This window comes from Barbatula barbatula, assembly GCF_947034865.1.
Source record: "Barbatula barbatula genome assembly, chromosome: 9".
NCBI classification, from domain to species: domain Eukaryota; kingdom Metazoa; phylum Chordata; class Actinopteri; order Cypriniformes; family Nemacheilidae; genus Barbatula; species Barbatula barbatula.
The window spans coordinates 8,924,428-8,941,331 of NC_136772.1; the positions used below are offsets into that span (position 1 = coordinate 8,924,428).

At 36.9% G+C, this 16,904-nt stretch overlaps 2 protein-coding genes across 4 annotated transcripts; both read left to right on the top strand.

Annotated features, from left to right (window-relative positions):
• The first annotated feature begins 215 nt into the window (after nt 1-215).
• LOC306898502 (MORC family CW-type zinc finger protein 3-like) lies at nt 216-9,565 on the top strand. 2 transcript variants are annotated; one of them, XM_079464018.1, is made up of 19 exons: nt 216-321; nt 927-999; nt 1,294-1,426; nt 1,549-1,772; nt 1,942-2,098; nt 2,228-2,375; nt 2,536-2,667; nt 3,135-3,251; nt 3,356-3,453; nt 5,308-5,406; nt 5,511-5,639; nt 5,747-5,821; nt 6,007-6,049; nt 6,158-6,265; nt 6,373-6,457; nt 6,532-6,595; nt 6,704-7,787; nt 8,478-8,638; nt 8,956-9,565. In XM_079464018.1, exons 1-19 carry the CDS (start codon nt 256-258, stop codon nt 9,107-9,109), a joined length of 3,150 nt encoding a protein of 1,049 aa, XP_079320144.1. In that variant the 5' UTR covers nt 216-255; the 3' UTR covers nt 9,110-9,565. The 2 variants fall into 2 exon arrangements, with proteins under 2 accessions (XP_079320144.1, XP_079320143.1); XM_079464017.1 differs by having other exon boundaries at nt 236-321; nt 6,707-7,787; nt 8,956-9,564.
• Nucleotides 9,566-9,837: 272 nt separating this feature from the next.
• On the top strand, nt 9,838-16,143 carry chaf1b (chromatin assembly factor 1, subunit B). Of its 2 annotated transcripts, none has more exons than XM_079464832.1 (14): nt 9,838-9,986; nt 10,470-10,610; nt 10,940-11,072; nt 11,226-11,346; nt 11,461-11,564; nt 11,719-11,815; nt 11,929-12,013; nt 12,340-12,433; nt 12,547-12,616; nt 12,947-13,038; nt 13,123-13,282; nt 13,747-14,286; nt 14,408-14,490; nt 15,197-16,143. In XM_079464832.1, the coding sequence occupies exons 2-14, from the start codon at nt 10,485-10,487 to the stop codon at nt 15,334-15,336; spliced, it is 1,845 nt and encodes a 614-aa protein (XP_079320958.1). In that variant the 5' UTR covers nt 9,838-9,986; nt 10,470-10,484; the 3' UTR covers nt 15,337-16,143. The 2 variants fall into 2 exon arrangements, with proteins under 2 accessions (XP_079320958.1, XP_079320959.1); XM_079464833.1 differs by lacking the exon at nt 9,838-9,986 and adding an exon at nt 9,990-10,302 and having other exon boundaries at nt 15,197-15,698.
• Nucleotides 16,144-16,904: the final 761 nt, after the last annotated feature.

Consider the following 16,904-nt stretch of genomic DNA (forward strand, 5'->3'; position numbering starts at 1 on the left):
TCTTCTACATTGGCTTTTAATTTTAAATGAAAAAAATGATAATTTAAATTTAGAATAAGAAACAATACAATTTGTCTAATGTTTCTTATCTTACAATAAGAAACATTAGGCAAATGTGTCCCAAAACGACAGAGTTAATGCATTATGGTCGACTTTTATTTACAGTCATTTTCTCGGTCCTTTATTTTGAAAATCAGACAATTGTAGGTCAGGTCACACCCCCGGATGTCAGAAATCACCTCTTGAAACTTTCGTATGATCGCGGGTTTTGTTAAAACTAGGATGGCGGTTCAGACCGAGAAAGGAATCCCCCTTAGCTCGGTACGTACAGTAACTTTAACCTGCCATGAGTAATGATAACACATTATTATAGGCACAAATATTTAAATGGACTGCATGTCAAGTTGCATTATGACTTTCCTCACTATTAGCACATCGGTGGTTAAGATTTTGATGTTTATGTCAACACATGTACGATATTTGCACGTAAAAACGACTACCAAATAGTAATTGATACCGAGTTTATTGTAAGTAACGTTAGCATGAATGTGTCATGAATGTTATCGTGTCTCATGCATGTGTTTAGATTTCGTGACGTATGTGTTGATCTTCCAATCAGAAAGGCTAATGCGTTTTTACTTTCATTTTTGTTTCTCAGTAAAAAGGATTTAGCCCAGGCAGGAATACATATAGACATGCATTATTTAATAAACCCATTATATTACATGAAATAAATGCCACTGAACACTTTGTTTTTAGTATTGAACGAACAGTTGCATGAATTCATTATAAAAATTCAATCCAATAATACTATGTATTAGTTAAGCACATAGGTAAATGTATATTGTAAACATTAAAGTTCTTTTATATTGTTTAATATCCTAATGCAATGTAAAACGTGATCTAGTATCTTTTCCCTTTTAAAGCTCAGTCCGAAGTTCCTACACACCAACTCTACCAGCCACACCTGGCCCTTCAGTGCCATTGCTGAGCTGATAGGTGAATACTGTTGACTTGCTTGTTATATGATTTAAAGTCTCAGACATAAATTGATTGTATACTATCATTTAATTGCAATTAAGTCAGTAAAAGTGCAAGAAAGGTGTAATAAAATATGAATGATGATGTTTCCATGATGCAAAATTCACATGAAGATGCCAGTAGCTGAAAGTAAAGTATAACAGAGTCTCACATTTGTTCAGTGAAATATAAGTGCTACTGTAGTAGATTCTATAGTAGCCATTTGCTATACGAAGTCTGCAATAGTTTACTTAAATTCCGGTTGGCTTTTAGACAATGCCTACGACCCAGATGTTAGTGCAAGGCAGTTCTGGATTGATAAAACAAGGATTCAAGATCAGGATTGTCTTACTTTTATGGATAATGGAGCAGGAATGGATTATGACAAAATGTACAAAATGCTGAGGTGAGTGAAAGTACAAACCAATATGTTGTCATATATGTCCTTTTTTGGAAATTAAATTGGTCAAAAGGCAGTTATCCACATGTATTTGTGTACTAATAGGCTTTTATTTATCTCCTTGTTAGTTTCGGCTTCAGTGATAAGGAGACAAAGAATAATCATGTTCCTATCGGCCTCTATGGCAATGGATTTAAATCCGGCTCCATGCGCTTAGGAAAAGACGCCATTGTATTTTCAAAGATGGGAGAGTCTATGTGTGTGGGCATGCTGTCCCAGACATACCTTCAAGAGGTTCAAGCTGAAAACATCATCGTACCAATTGTGACGTTTAAACGCTTTGGAGGGTCAAATATCCTTAACCAAAGAAATGCATGAAAAGACGAACAGTAAAATATTGCACAATATGAAAAGAGGAAAGTGCAATAGCAGTTAGACATATTTGAATATATATTAGAGTTACTTCAGTTTTTATACAGTATTCTCGATTTGACATCCTGATCCTTGACTTTTCCTCTCACTCCGCCCTGAGTCACAGCACGCACCAAGTCTCCAAGATATCCTGCGATACTCTCTGTTCAATACAGAACAAAAGCTGATCGCAGAGCTCAATGCCATCAACACACACGATTCCAAAGACTCCACAGGAACAAGAATTATTATTTGGAACATCCGCAAGTAAGTATATGCTGTCCAGAAAGTGCTACTTAAATGTGCTATGCTAAGCAAGATTGAGAAAGCCTGGTTTGCTAATTGAATGAGATTATTAAAGTACTTTTATAAACGAGGAATCTTTTTCTTCTACAGAACATCAGCCGGTAAATCAGAGTTTGACTTTGAGACGGACCGTTACAACATCCAGATACCAGCTGATGTATATGAGAGTGAAAAAGAGATATACAAGCAATCCTATCGAGTATTTCAGTCAAGCCCAGAAAGTGACTTCTCCTTGCGGGTGAATACTTGATTTTTGTTCTAACCATGTTAAATTAAAATTACAGTAAAGTGTACTGCAATCTCTATGAGGATATTCTGATGGTAACTTCACTACAATCTGACAGTTTGGACATAAATAAAATAGCATTGTGTGTCTGTATGCATGTTATTTTTTTCAGGCATACTGTAGTGTCCTCTACTTGAAGCCCAGAATGCAGATTAACATTCGTGGACAGAAAGTAAAAACTCAGCTGATTGCAAAAAGCCTGGCACACGTTGTCAAAAATAAATACCAACCCAACTTTCTTAATGTATCCAGACACATGCAAAACTCTTATAGCTACTTAACTGTCTTTCAAAGCAGAAAATTTGTTTCAACATGACAACAACAACTTGGCATAGACATATTTAGTGACTTATTTTATATGATGTTTAGGTTATTTAAGTTATTCATCATATTAAGTAATAGGCTGCCAGTATTTATGTAGCGTTCACAATTCATATTGTTTCAAAGCATTATAAATGTATAACGTCGTCATATAGTAGTTACATTACAGTAACACGATCAAAATAAAAGCTTTATACTACAAAAGTAGTGTGAGAGAAATTTAGTTGATAATACAATACTTCTTTGAATGAATGAATATTTATTGACATTGTTTGACACAGTGGTGCAACAACAAGATTTCAAAGACTCTCAGATCATTTAATGTGATTTACAATCCTCTATGGTCTACAAATATATACATAGTAATTTTTTCCTTAAGTAAGTTTCCAGAAAAAAATCCCAATCACATTTGGCTACAACACCAAGAGCAAGGAACATTATGGAGTCATGATGTACCATAGAAACAGGCTCATCAAAGCCTATGAGCGTGTGGGATGCCAAAACAGGGTGAGTGCTTTATGAAATTCAATATAAACTAATTATTATGTATGCCCATTCTTGGGGTTGTTTTCTATTTTGAGTTATTACATGCAATCTTGTCTTCACAATAGGCAAATATAAAGGGAGTGGGGGTTATTGCAGTGATCGAATGCAACTTTCTCAAGCCGACACATAACAAGCAGGACTTTGACAACACCGATGAGTACAGGTGAGGATAATCACTACAGATGGATTGCAGATTGAGTTTGGATTTATAGGTTAACACCAATTCTACAAAGAATCCGATCAAACACAATTAGCAGGTATCTACTGCCTGATACAGTTATCACTGATTGAATTTGTCTACGTAGGATTGACCTCTTTGTCGCCATCGGAAGTTGTCATTGCTACTGAAGGGTGATGTGCCGAGGTATTATCTTTATGTGAGTTGTGATTCGCCACTACTCAACTGCACGGCTTAATCTGATATTTTGAGTCGTGAGAAGCTTAGTAATCAGTAGCGCATAATAAACATATATAACATGGCAGATGATATAACTAGACCCAATAAATAGACCCAAATAGCGCAAATGGAGTCTGTGTTTTGATATTATTTCGGATGCTGGGTCATTTTCAAACCTGCCTTTTTGTTATCTTTCTTGGAAACTCCGGTAATGCGAACCGAACAGAAGATCCTTGAACACGGGTCTTAAATGCTGACAGTCATAATTCATTGTACATCATACAACTGTATTTACTATATGCAAAGCCTTGCCATCATATATGAAATAAAAGTAAAGTTAGTGAAATCACTGGCTTCACTTATCCGTGCTAATGGCGTCACATGTGGGGAGGTATCTTCTAAATCACACGAGGTCCCCAGATAATACTAACCCCATGCAAATAGGGCCTAAATTACATTTATCATAATGAACATAAAGAGAGAAAGAGCAACCGATGAAGCTGTACCCATCTATATTAACTCAACATGGGAGCTATGTTGTGTTATCTATTAAAATATTGAAATGTCTAACTTGTTCGAAGGAAATAAAGTCATGCCTGCATCCTTTCAAATCCTTTCAGATCAGAGAGTTCACGCCACCTTTTAAATGCCTTGCCAATATTCATTCATGTTTTCTTTCATTCTTGAGTCCAATCACATTCACTTTTTCTTTGTAAACTGTCATCAGTTCGTACTTTCTTGTTTTTCACTGATGAATCCCAGATGTCAACGCTGCTTGCCGTTTAAAAGTAAAGGTACTAAATACAGGCATAAATAATACAAAAAGTTGTATAAAATCCTACCCAACGCTACAAATCACTCGCAGCCTCCAAGCACTGGCTAGCAGCAGGATCTGACGAAATGACGCAAATTACAAACCATTTTTACAAGTTTTCCGGGGTGAATCCCGCAAGGCTAGTGACCATTTTAAACATCACTCTTGGCATGTACTTGACCTTTTCAACATAATTAGGATTATGCGAAGTCGTAAGTGTGCTTTGTAGAACAGAGCAAGGCGAGCATTTGAGTGTGCAAAGTTTATACGTTTTTTTTTTTAAATGACCGAACATTTTGCTAGATAAGACCTTGATTCATCGTCTGGTATCGTTTAAAGCTCTTTGAGGCTGCACTGAAACGGTAATTTTGACCTTCAACCGTTTGGAGTCCATTGAGGTCCACTATATGGAGAACAATCCTGAATTGTTTTCATCAAAAAACTTCAATTTCTTTTCGACTAAAGACAATTCCTTCAATCGACAAACATGTAAATCATAAAAAGTGTATTAATTAACCCATTATAACGTTTTTAAGCCATGGTCTCATTGGCAGGTGGGGTAAACCTACTTTTGGGGCTCATTTGTGATCTGTTTGATGGTGGCACAAGTTTTGTGTTATGTTTCTCAGAGTAACATCTCAGTGCCTATTTTGTGCAGCTCTGCAATGCAGTATAAATTAAAGAATAAAGCAAGTCTGAAATACATGTAAAATGTCAAACACATTCTTCAAAATGGTCTATATAAAGAAAATACATACAACTATGCACATGTTAAAATCTGTGTTGTTGATTGTTTGTCCCCACAGAAGAACAATACAAGCTTTGGGTGTGAAGCTAGAAGAGTATTGGAAAGCTATTCGTCTTGAAAATGGTCTCAACAGTAAAGTACCTGTAGAGGATATCCCGTTAGTTTACATTTGATCAACATCCAAAGCAAAAAAAGTATAGTTTTAAACCGGTTTATTCACTACATTCACATATAACCATTGTTTTCTTCTTGAATGTGAAGGAAGCGTCCAGACCAAAACTGGGTTCAATGTGATGATTGTCAGAAGTGGCGAAAACTCCCAGATGGCATCGATACAGATAAGCTCCCTGAGAAATGGTTCTGTCGAATGAACCCAGATACAGAGCACAGGTTTGTTTCATACACATTTATACTGTATGTGTATTAACATCCAGCAGCTAGCATCTAAAAGTCATGTAAGATACATTTTATTTGAAAAATACATTTAATTTATTCAGGGGATGTGGAAACCCAGAGGAACCTGAAGATTCTGAAGATGAAACATCTGCCTGCCTGATCAAGTACAAGCTGCAGTGAGTTTATATTTAATTCATAATTAGTTTTTTCTAAATGTGAATGTGTATCTTCAGTTTTGCCAAAATGATTTGCAATAATTCTTCATACAAAACAATTTATTTTCCAAACAGACCACAATGTTCATTGAATTTTCAATGAAACTTTTTTATTTGAAACATATTTTTGCATTTGTTCAATACAGTGAGAAAAACCTAAAGAAACAGCAGGAACAGAAAATAATTCAGGTATTTTTTTTAAATGCATCCGGTTATTGGTTAGTTTGCATTGTGTTGTATCTACTCGGTTTTGTTGTCTTTGTATGTAATGTGATTGTTTATATCTATGTGGATTAGATGGAAGAAACCAGGAAGCAGGAACAGCAGAGAAATGCAGAGCTAGCACAACAGAATGAAGATCTGAAAAGAAGACAGAATGACCTTATGCGTAAACTCCAGCAAACAGTATGTCATTAATCAATCCTAAAAAATAAATTAGTTCAGGAAGAACCAGGGAACATATTAGTCTCATATGGTCTTCTCTATGTCTGCTGTCCATTTTTTTTCCATAGGGCTCTTCCCCATCTAGGTCCCCCACAGCTTCTACTTATGGGACAGCCAGGAGCCCTGTCACTTTCAGCCCTTTTCTACAATCTGGTAAAACTAAGCATTTGCTTGTGCCATAATGAGCCTAAAATGTGCACATTAATATTCTCTTTGTACTTGTGTAGCCTCTACGCCCTCAGAAAACATGCCAGTCATTACAGAAGTCAAGTCCCTCTCCCCTTTTGCAAGGTGGGACCTTCTTTTTTTCTTTGACTTCTCACTGGAGCTCTGTAATGTGATGTCATAATATAAAGCCCACTCACATTTTTTACAAAAAACATGATTTTCTTCCTTCAGAAGAAAGAGAAGTCTAGAGGAGCGAACCGAGAGCCGAGCTCTTAAGAAAGGAAGACTACTTAAAATGAACTGTAACAACATAGAAGACAGGCCATCAACATCCAAAAATCTATCAGATTCCCCAACCTCACAGATGGAGATATCTGATGACAGTGTTGAGACAGAGGATGTGAAGAGCAAGGCTGATGATGATGATGATGTTGTTATTGATGAAAACAAAAGCACACCAAGACCCAAAGCGCCGACCTTTAACCTTCTTAACGTGAAGCTAGAAAGAAGTACATCTGCCACTGAGGCTTCCACAAGTGAAATGACAGGCCCACCAATTTCGAAAGATCAAGTCAGCATGACAACCCAGACAGAATGTGTTATGGCTGTAAAGATGGAAGAGGACCAACAGAGAAAAGAAGATGTGGAGATGAAAAGAGAAGAGACAGAAAATAATATGACACCAATGGAGCAGAGCAGTACTGAGGAAGAATGCAAGAAGAAAAGAGATACTGAAATGTCAGTCAAAAATTCTGTGGAGACTGAAAGTCTCTCGGGTGGAAGTGATAGAAGAACAGGTGGTCTGAGTACCATTTCTGAAGAAATATTTTCTGTGAATTCGCCTCTAAATATATACCATGTTCCAACCCTGGAAGCCCAGGAACAGCAGGACAGTCTTCTGCAACTCATGGATACCACAGCCCAGGAAAGAGATGAGTTCAAATTGAAAGCTCAGTCGCTCGCTTTGGAACTGGAGGAGAAAAAACTTAAAGTGCTAGAACTCACTGTTAAGAAAGATTTCAGCCATCAAAACATCCAAACCGATCCAGTAGATGAGAAAGACTATAAAACGCTGTACTTACAGGTAACACAGCACAACGAAAAACTCACACAAACCATAAATGAGCTGAGGAGGAAGCAAGAGGGGATGTTGCTAGTGATGAAAGTTGAGAAAGATGCACAAGACAGGATGAAAGCTCAGGGTGCAGGTCCCTCAACAGTGGTAGATGTGGAGGATGAAATGGCTCTTCAGACGGAGTTTCTTCTCAGTGAGCTAGACCAGCGGAATGCAGAATGTCATGAATTAAAAAGCAAGGTTAGTGTCTAATACTAAACTTTTGTCTACTATGAGAAACAACAGTATTTCCTGTTACCGTAGCAGGAACTTTATTAAGGCTGGGGAGCATGAAGCATTGGATTGTTATGGCGATCCTGTTTACCATATGATGATTGGTGGTTTAAGGGATTCTTCACCCAAAAATGAAAATTCTGTCATCATTTAATCACCCTCAAGTTGTTCCTAATCTGTATACATTTATTTGTTCTGATGAACACAGGGAAAAACATTTGTAGAAATGTTAGCATCTGACATTTCTGGGGCATCATTGACCACCATAGTAGAACAAAATTGTTTTGTTCTGTTGGACACAAAATTAGATCTTTTTAAGAATTTAGGAAAGCAAACAGTTCTAGGGCACCATTGACAACCGTTTAAAATGTTTCTAGGGTAGTCAATGACGTCCCAGAAATCACAGTTGCTAACATTTTTCCAAATATTTGTGATCAGCAGAACAAAGAAATGTATACAGATTAGTTCATTTTCACAGGTAAATTTTTAGGTGGAGTATCCCTAGTTATAGTTAGTTATGTATGAGTAAAGTATCATTTAATGGAGGCCAAATGACCTGAACCAGTGGTGGCCAACAATTGGAAAACTTGACGCCTTTATTGACGCTTTTTGTTTTTTATCTCTGTTTTTCATTCATTTTTCAATAACTACAAAAAGTTGGACTGCGTGGAACGGGAGAAAGCTCGCTTTGAACAGATGCAGAAAGACTTGGACCAACTGAGAAAAAATCTGGAAGAGTGCAAGAATGCAACAGCTAGTTCTGCAAGCCATTTGAATCAGATCAAAGAGGAAGAAGATATTGTAGTCACCAAAGCAAAGTAAGTTTCCTAATTCCACAAAAAATAAATTGATAGTTTAATAAGAAAACATTTCATTTAAATGTTCAATTTCCATATACAGTACTTTTGTTGTTATGTAGAAGATCTTTTTAGAAGATGTAATAAAATGTATTGGCCTAATTGTCTGTTCATTTGACTGTGTTTTCTTGTGTAATAAATGTAATTGTACATTTATCAATGTTTATTTGGGTTTATTTTGCAACTATGATCAGCTAACTGAACATTAACCTCTACATTTAGATATATGTGATTATATATTGTCATGACATAAGTATATATTCTGTTCTGTTGCTTAGGTTAAGGGAGCTGAGGAGCAGTGTTGCTCGTCTGTTGGTCACATTTGTTCCTGCGTTGGACCCTGACCAAGTCAACTATGACTGTGAAGTTATAGATGAGATTTTGAACCAGGTTTTACAGGAGATTTCTCCATCTGGAAATACTTCCTCTTAAAGCTACTTTGTCACCAAATCTTTTATCCAAAGTTTGTGTTCAGTTAAAGGAATTTTATCGTATTCTGAAAATATTTATATCGTTTTATATAATTATGACAGCGCATGTGATAATTTCTACTGATACAAATGAAAATGGTCAGCATTTTGATCATTTGTTTTATGTTTTCACCTGCAGTTTGTGTGCAATGTTTGCATTCTTGGGGGTGGAACTGAGTTGAATAATATATTTGTATAATAATAACAATATTATGTTTTACTCAGAATTACCTAATATATGTAATGTCGTGCTATGAATGCCCCATAATTAGCTAATTTTATGCTGCAAAATGGTACGGTTAATAGCAGAGCTGTGGTATTTTATTGCCATCTATTCTGGGACTTAAAGAAGATGTTGCGTTTATATCATTGTACATGGTGTAAATTAAATGTTAAATAAAATGTGTATTTCCTTACAAAAATCTTGTTTACCAGATTTGAGATTTTGTGATGTACGTATTCGCCGAAGTGGTTGCCAATTATTCGCAAACCACCCTGCAATACACGTTTTAAATTATTATATTTTTTTAATTAGTTAATTAATTAGTTTATAATTATTTTCATACATTTGATTTCATAAAGAAGTAAATGAGATGATACATGTTTGTTGTATCCAACTAGTTGCTATCATTGTTTAAATGCTAACATGTAATTTAAGCGTTTAAAATATGTGAGACCCAACGTTGAGTTGTAGGAGTGAAATCTGGCAACCCTCTGTACCGGAAGCGCTCGGTCGCAGACAGCAGCGCGGGAAAAGCGCCTGTTTGGAAGAAAGCGGGAAGTGACACCTAGATCTGTGCGGAACAATTGTTACAGATATTGCAACCTAAATTGTCCAGGTAACCTTTGCCTGAACTTCACACATTTCATCGTCGTTTATGATTACCTTAACTGTTATAAAATTACTTTTCTTAGCGGACCCTTTTGTCAGTCGGTCCAGATGTAATGTTTGTTTATAGTGCAGAAGATGCGTCGTGTCACTAATATTGCTACGTTACATCTGTACGATAGTTTGTTATATAAAGTTTTTCAGTGGTTTGCAACAGGTTTCTCTTCATGTCCATTGGTTATGAACTTTGACTGTTGAAATATCGTACGTGTGAAATGTAGCAAATTAGCATTGTTATATTACTGCTTTCCAAAGCAGGATAGCAGGTATTATTGTTTAAAGAATTGCACTTTTAGTCTGTGTGGGGGTTTTCTTTAAACAACCACCGTTTCTTTAATATCGCAATTCCCCACTCTTGGATTACTCCACACTCTCAGCTGTTGTACTAGGATGATAGCGTCATAATACGGTATTTTTCTTATATTATTTGTAGGCCAACAGTTTCAGGATGAAGGTGGTAACTTGTGAGATCGCCTGGCACAATAAGGAGCCAGTATACAGTATGGATTTCCAGCAGAAGGGGGAGGGACGAATACAGCGCCTGGCTACAGCCGGTGTAGACACCACCGTTCGGGTGAGATAATGTATACCATGATGTAATATACCGCAGGTATGTTTCTCCAACACTGTTACTAGGGTGTCCATTTCCATAACACCCAAAAGGAGGACACTTTGCGGCATTTAGTGACGCAAGAATAACTGCATCTGGTGTACTCGCAAATACAATACAATTTTGTCTATCGTATCTATGGTATCATGATACAGTGATCCCAATAAAGGCTTTAGAGCGCGTTTTTTAAGGCCGGATAGTGGGCTTAAAATCCGGACTGTCCGGCCAAAAGCCGGACGTATGGCCACCCTAACTGTTACTGGAGTCTTTAGATGACACCTGTTCTTTTCCAGATGTGGCGTGTGGATAGAGGCCCTGATGGGAAGGCGGTCGTTGATTTTTTGTCTAACTTGGCACGACATACTAAAGCAGTGAATGTGGTGCGTTTTTCACCGGCAGCTGAACTCCTGGCTTCTGGAGGGGATGGTAAATTTAGTCTTCATTGTCTGGTGGTTATTTTCTTAAAGGTTCACCTAAGGTCGGGCAGTGCTCTTTGCACGCTTGTAATAGAACAGAAATGTAATTGTGTAGTTCGACGGCTGGGATTATTTTTGGCACATTTGTTTATTTCTGTTTCAGATGCAGCTATCCTGCTTTGGAAACTAAATGACAGTAAGGAACCTGAACAAGCCCCGACCTTCCAGGAAGATGAAGATTCTCAACTTAATAAAGAGAGTTGGAGTGTGGTGAAGACTTTAAGGTAAGCGTTTAGTTTCCACTGGCCTACATTCGGCTTCACTTTTCTTTTGTTCTTTTCGAATTTGTCATCTTTTGGGGTATTTTCAAGGTCATGTTGTCATTTGTGTTTGTAAAGGGGACACATTGAGGATGTGTATGATATCTCGTGGACCAGCGATGGAAATAATTTGGTTTCTGGCTCTGTAGACAATACTGCCATCATGTGGGACATCAACAAAGGTCAGAAAACTGAAGCAGGACCAAATATCCTTAATACATATACTTGATTTGGTGTCTATGTAATTATCAAAATAAATAGGTGTATTTTTTCTTTGTAAATGGTAACTGATCTTTTGCAAATAAATTGCTGAAAACTGTCATTTTGTGCTTGCAGGTCAAAAGATGTGTATCTTTAATGAACACAAGAGTTATGTGCAGGGAGTGTCATGGGACCCTCTTGGACAGTACATTGGCACCCTGAGCTGTGACAGGTGAGACAATTTTGAAGTCTCACCCTCCTGGGGATTTGCAAATTTGGCATATTTGCAAACCCAGTTGTTTACATGGCTTTGCATATACAGCATGTCAAGTCTTTGTGTCTTAGGGTAATGCGTGTGTACAGTGCTCACACCAGGAAGAAAGCTTGCAGCGTGAGTAAGATGACATCAGCTGCTGCTGCAGATGGAGAGGTCAGTGTCATGAGAGTCCTTAGCAATTGCATTATTTATAGAAAGTACAGTGTCATAAAGGTAATCATTTTATTTAGAGTGAAATAATATTGGCAATATTAATATTTGACATTGTTGTATTGGTAAAGAATCCTGCTTGCTTGGCCTTAGAGGACAGTCTTGGCATTGGTCAATAAACATAAAAAAATTATCATTATTATAAAAGATTTTTGTCATTTATTTGTAATGTAATTTTTGCCAAACTATATATTGTGTGGGGGATTTATTTTCTCTGTGTGTGTGCTGTAGTAGCATCTGACCAAAAGTTCTTCAAAACGTTTGTGCAGGTTAAGAACTACAAAATGTTCCATGATGACAGCATGAGATCATTCTTCAGACGTCTCACCTTCACACCAGATGGGTCATTCCTCCTTGCACCAGGTGCACAACATTTTTTTTGTAGATGCAATTGAGATTGAGGCTACATCTGAAAAAATGTTAAGACATACATGTTTATTAGAGTTGGATTATAGAATGTATATTTTTTGTTGAAGCTGGGTGTGTTGAAGCTGGGGAGAATGTCACAAACACCACATTCGTGTTTTCAAGGAAAAGCTTCAAACGGTTTGTATTTTTTTTTAATTGCTTTTGTTTTCCACATATATCTGTGTTTTTTCATTAATGTCATCTGGTATAGAATCCGTTTAAAACAAATATCTAATAATATCTGTTAAGAGTCATTTTTTACTTTTTGATGCTAAAGTAGAATCATTCATTGTCTGTTTCTTGTACACATCACAACTGAACAAATGAAAGATGTATTTCAGATGTTTTATAGAACTCTCTTGAATTAGGATTAGTTTCAATTCCCACCCTTAAAGTTGGCACAATAAATAATCTAGATGTGTGTAGCCATTTTTTTTGAGTGTTTTGAACTGTTTATTTGTGTGTCAGGCCCATAGCTCATCTGCCCTGTCCATCTAAAGCAACCCTGGCTGTGCGCTGCTGCCCAGTTTTCTTTGAGCTCAGGACCAAAAGAGATGAAGGTTGAATTTAATGTTTAATATGTTTCTTTTATTTCACTGATTTGTTTTGAGATGGCAAGACTGATTTTTCTCTGTGGATTACAGATGGTTCAATGAAGCCTGTGTCAAACACATTCAATTTACCATATCGACTAGTGTTTGCAGTTGCATCAGAAGACTCCATCTTCTTTTATGACACACAACAGATGCTACCATTCGGATACGTTTCTAATATCCACTACCACACTCTCAGTGATCTCAGCTGGTAAGACCTGGAATATAGAATATAGGAATTAGGTCTTTAATGACTAGTTGTGGATCACATGATTTATGCTGTGGATTTTTCTATCCACAAACTGCATCTCATTGTATGGGTATGTTTTTAATTTATGAAAGTCAAACAGTAGTTTGTGTTGATTTAAATATGTTTGGATCACACTTTGTGAAAGTCTCTAATTCAAAATAACATAATTGAACTAAAGGGATTGTTCACCCAAAAATGGATTGTTCTAAACCTGTATACATTTCTTTGTTCTTCTAAACACAAAGGAAGATATTTGGAAGCAAAACAAATACATTTATACAGGTTTAAAACAATCCAAGAGGGAGTTTTCCTAGGTGAACTATGCCTTTAAGTAGTTAACTACCTGTCTAGATGACTAATGAGAATTGAGTATTTGTGCAAAAATTTTGTGGTCTAAGCATGAACCTCCTTGTCTTGTTTTGCAGGTCTCGAGATGGCTCCTTCTTGGCCGTGTCCTCCACAGATGGCTACTGTTCCTTCGTGTCTTTTGAGGAAGGAGAGCTTGGCACCCCATTAAAGGAACCACCTCAGTTAGAGATGGTTATCCCATCCTCAACCAATGAGAAGAAAGGCAAGAGACTTTCAGCCAATGGCAGGACCGCTTCTCCAGTGCCTCGCCCTACCAACACACCAGCTAACAAGGAAAAGACCAAAGAGGTATCTGCTGGGCCTGCCACCTCAAAGACCACCAGCGTACCTGGACCAGAAGAAAAGCGCACACCACAAGCGCCACAAAACAAACCTCAGCCCAGACGGATTACACTTAGCACTCTGGAGGGGTGGGGCAAGCTCAGCACCCCCAAATCACCAGCAATTACCTCTAATACAGACCCCAGCACCCCTAAATCTGCTCCCTCTACACCTGCCTCCAGCAAAGGACCCCTTACACCCCATACAACCCCCAGTACTCCTCTCGGGGCCCTCAACTGTAAAGGTAGCAATACGCCAAAGGGACCCACGCCCAGGTAGGGAATACAGCCGTGGCATAATCTAATGTCACACATTCTGTCTTTACCACCTATAACATGCTGAAAAATGCTTTGCATAGTGTCTATTAAGACACATCCTTTGTTGCTTCTCTTACAGACGAATTTCACTGACTCCAATTGTATCAAAGTCCCCCTCTCAGGGATTTGTAACTCCATCTTCTACTGAGAAAGCCAAACGTGGTTAGTAAAGCCAATTATTGTTTCCGTTTCTTTTTAATATTGTGTTTTATATCCTTCTATAACCATAAGAAGTGTGTGAACTATACTTAGTACTAGGGATGCACGATAAATTATCGGCCGATAATTAAATTTAGGTCTATATATATATATACACAAAATTTTGAACCACTTCAGCTGCATGCTGCTCACAGTTCAAATCCAGTACTGTACTGTCATTCTGTCATGATCATTCACTTACTGCTATGTACATTGTTGATGTAGTACGTAGATATTTATGAATTGTTCCTATAATTTAATCAAAGCATATTGTTTGAAACCGACTACTGTCTGAATGCTTTCTTTTTGAGACCTGTTAGACTTGTGGCTATTGAGAACACCTTTCTGGTTGCTCAGGAGGAAACATCTTAAATTTGTTTATTAACTAAATATTATACCAGAAAAGTTTAAAAGAAGAATTAAAGAACCTTTAATTAGTTAGGCTTGGTACATGATTTTCAGGAAACAATAATAATTTTCAGTCCCAGACAATGTTATATTATATCGGCCAATATATATATATATCAGATATCGGCTTCCAATGTAAAACAAATGATCCGTTATCGGCCAATATTTACATATCGGTGCATCCCTATTTAGTATACTTGTATTTGCACAATCTATCTCCTAGGTCATTGATTTGTTTGTGCATATAAATGTTTTACCATAGAAAGACCATCTCCACCCAACGATCCATCATGCAATCCTCCAGAATCTAAAAGGTCCAAGACTGCTGATCCAAATGGCTCTGCCAAGGGCAGTGAGCAAAGTGTGAGCACAGAACAAAGTGTCAAATCCCAACAACCATAGACACTCAACATTCATCATTGTGCCTTATTAGCACTTACATTCTCAGAAATGAAGTATTATATTCATTCATTATACCTGGAACATAATCCAGGGTTGCAGATGTAAACCAGTGTACAAATGGAGTCAGACATGGACATGCATGATATGCATTTACTTTTTGCTGTAATATTTTTGTAATTACTCTTATAAATATAAGAGTGTACCTGTTTTTCAGAAGAAAAAAACATATTATTATTCTCCAAAACAACCTTTTGTTTTTCTTCAGTTATTAAAATGTATTTGTTTGATCTTATGGACATTTTTACTATTGTGTTGTCTGTTTAGATTTTGTCATAAAAAGTTTTGAGTACTAAAAATTTTTGAAAACTAGTCTGTCTTTCGAAATATTTGTTTCGATCAAATGGATTTGCTCAATTGCTTTCTTAGTGAGGTTCTTAAGAAAAAGGGTTAAATGGTTTGGTCATTTCAGTGTCCAGTTATTAACTGCGTTTAAAATGGCCCAGACTGAATTTTACAATGGAGTAATTTCACAAAACATGTCGTGATTGTCATGTTGTGACTAAAGATTTCAAAATATATGATTAAATATATAGCTTCAATATAGTAACTCTTAGCCTAGAATTTGCAGAATCTACTTTTGACATGTTATCAAGCAGCTTCTTGAGCTCCCACTATGTGACGCTATTTAAATCGTATTGAGTTCTATCTAATCAGGGCCCTTTTGTTTTTTTCGTCTTTATTATTCAGGTATTTTAATTGATATTTTGTGCAAGAATTGGCATAATAAACTATACGGTTCATTACATAACTAATGTTAAACTTGTGTATATGCCTTTAGATTAGGAGTTTCCAAACCTGTCCTGTAGCACTCAAAGCTTTTGCACATTTTCTATGTCCTCATCTAACACACCTGATCCAACTCTTCAGCTTGGTTGTAGATTACAAGACCTGGATATAAGATATAAGAAGCAGAAAATAAGTATTTCTTATTTTGCATGCACAAACAAAATGTGTAGAACGTGCGTTTAAACTCCGGGTGTAAAAACAGTTTGTGTTTTTCACTGAAATCATATTTCCCTTTTACTTAATTATTGTTTAGTGTTTATGCTAATATTATCAACCACCGAAGAGCTATAGCCAGATGAACAATGTTGTGATTAGTTGAGTCATTCTGCACCCTCTTATCAACAACAGAAGAGTCCACATAAACATTATGGCAAAAAGAGGTAGTATTGAATGTTTTTTTATGTGTTCCAGTGACCCGGTGTTATACAGTGAATGTTTTTTCCACATATAGGATATCTCACCGCTCCGGGTCTACATCTCCCATCATCTTTGGTCTGAAAATGAGAGACCCCTGGTTGTTTCATCACAGCGAGGCACCAAATCGCTTGCAAAAACCTTTATTAATTCGGTTTCCCTGGAATGAACTGCCAGCCTCCACCCCCCAACTGCAGCATCATTCACAACTTTCAAAAAACAGCTCAAAACATACCTGTTCCGCATTTATTTGACTATCCAATAATTGTGTCTGAAATGTCTTGTGTCTAAAAAATAATAATCTTGTT

Bases quoted from the DNA above. Each gene is read 5' to 3' on its own strand.
- LOC306898502 (XM_079464018.1), top strand. From the start codon at position 256: ATGATCGCGGGTTTTGTTAAAACTAGGATGGCGGTTCAGACCGAGAAA. The intron at 5,822-6,006 runs GTGAGTTTATAT...TGTTCAATACAG, and splicing joins CTGATCAAGTACAAGCTGCA to TGAGAAAAACCTAAAGAAAC. The intron at 6,458-6,531 runs GTAAAACTAAGC...GTACTTGTGTAG, and splicing joins CAGCCCTTTTCTACAATCTG to CCTCTACGCCCTCAGAAAAC.
- chaf1b (XM_079464832.1), top strand. From the start codon at position 10,485: ATGAAGGTGGTAACTTGTGAGATCGCCTGGCACAATAAGGAGCCAGTA. The intron at 11,073-11,225 runs GTAAATTTAGTC...TTTCTGTTTCAG, and splicing joins CCTGGCTTCTGGAGGGGATG to ATGCAGCTATCCTGCTTTGG. The intron at 12,434-12,546 runs GTGCACAACATT...TTTTTGTTGAAG, and splicing joins GTCATTCCTCCTTGCACCAG to CTGGGTGTGTTGAAGCTGGG.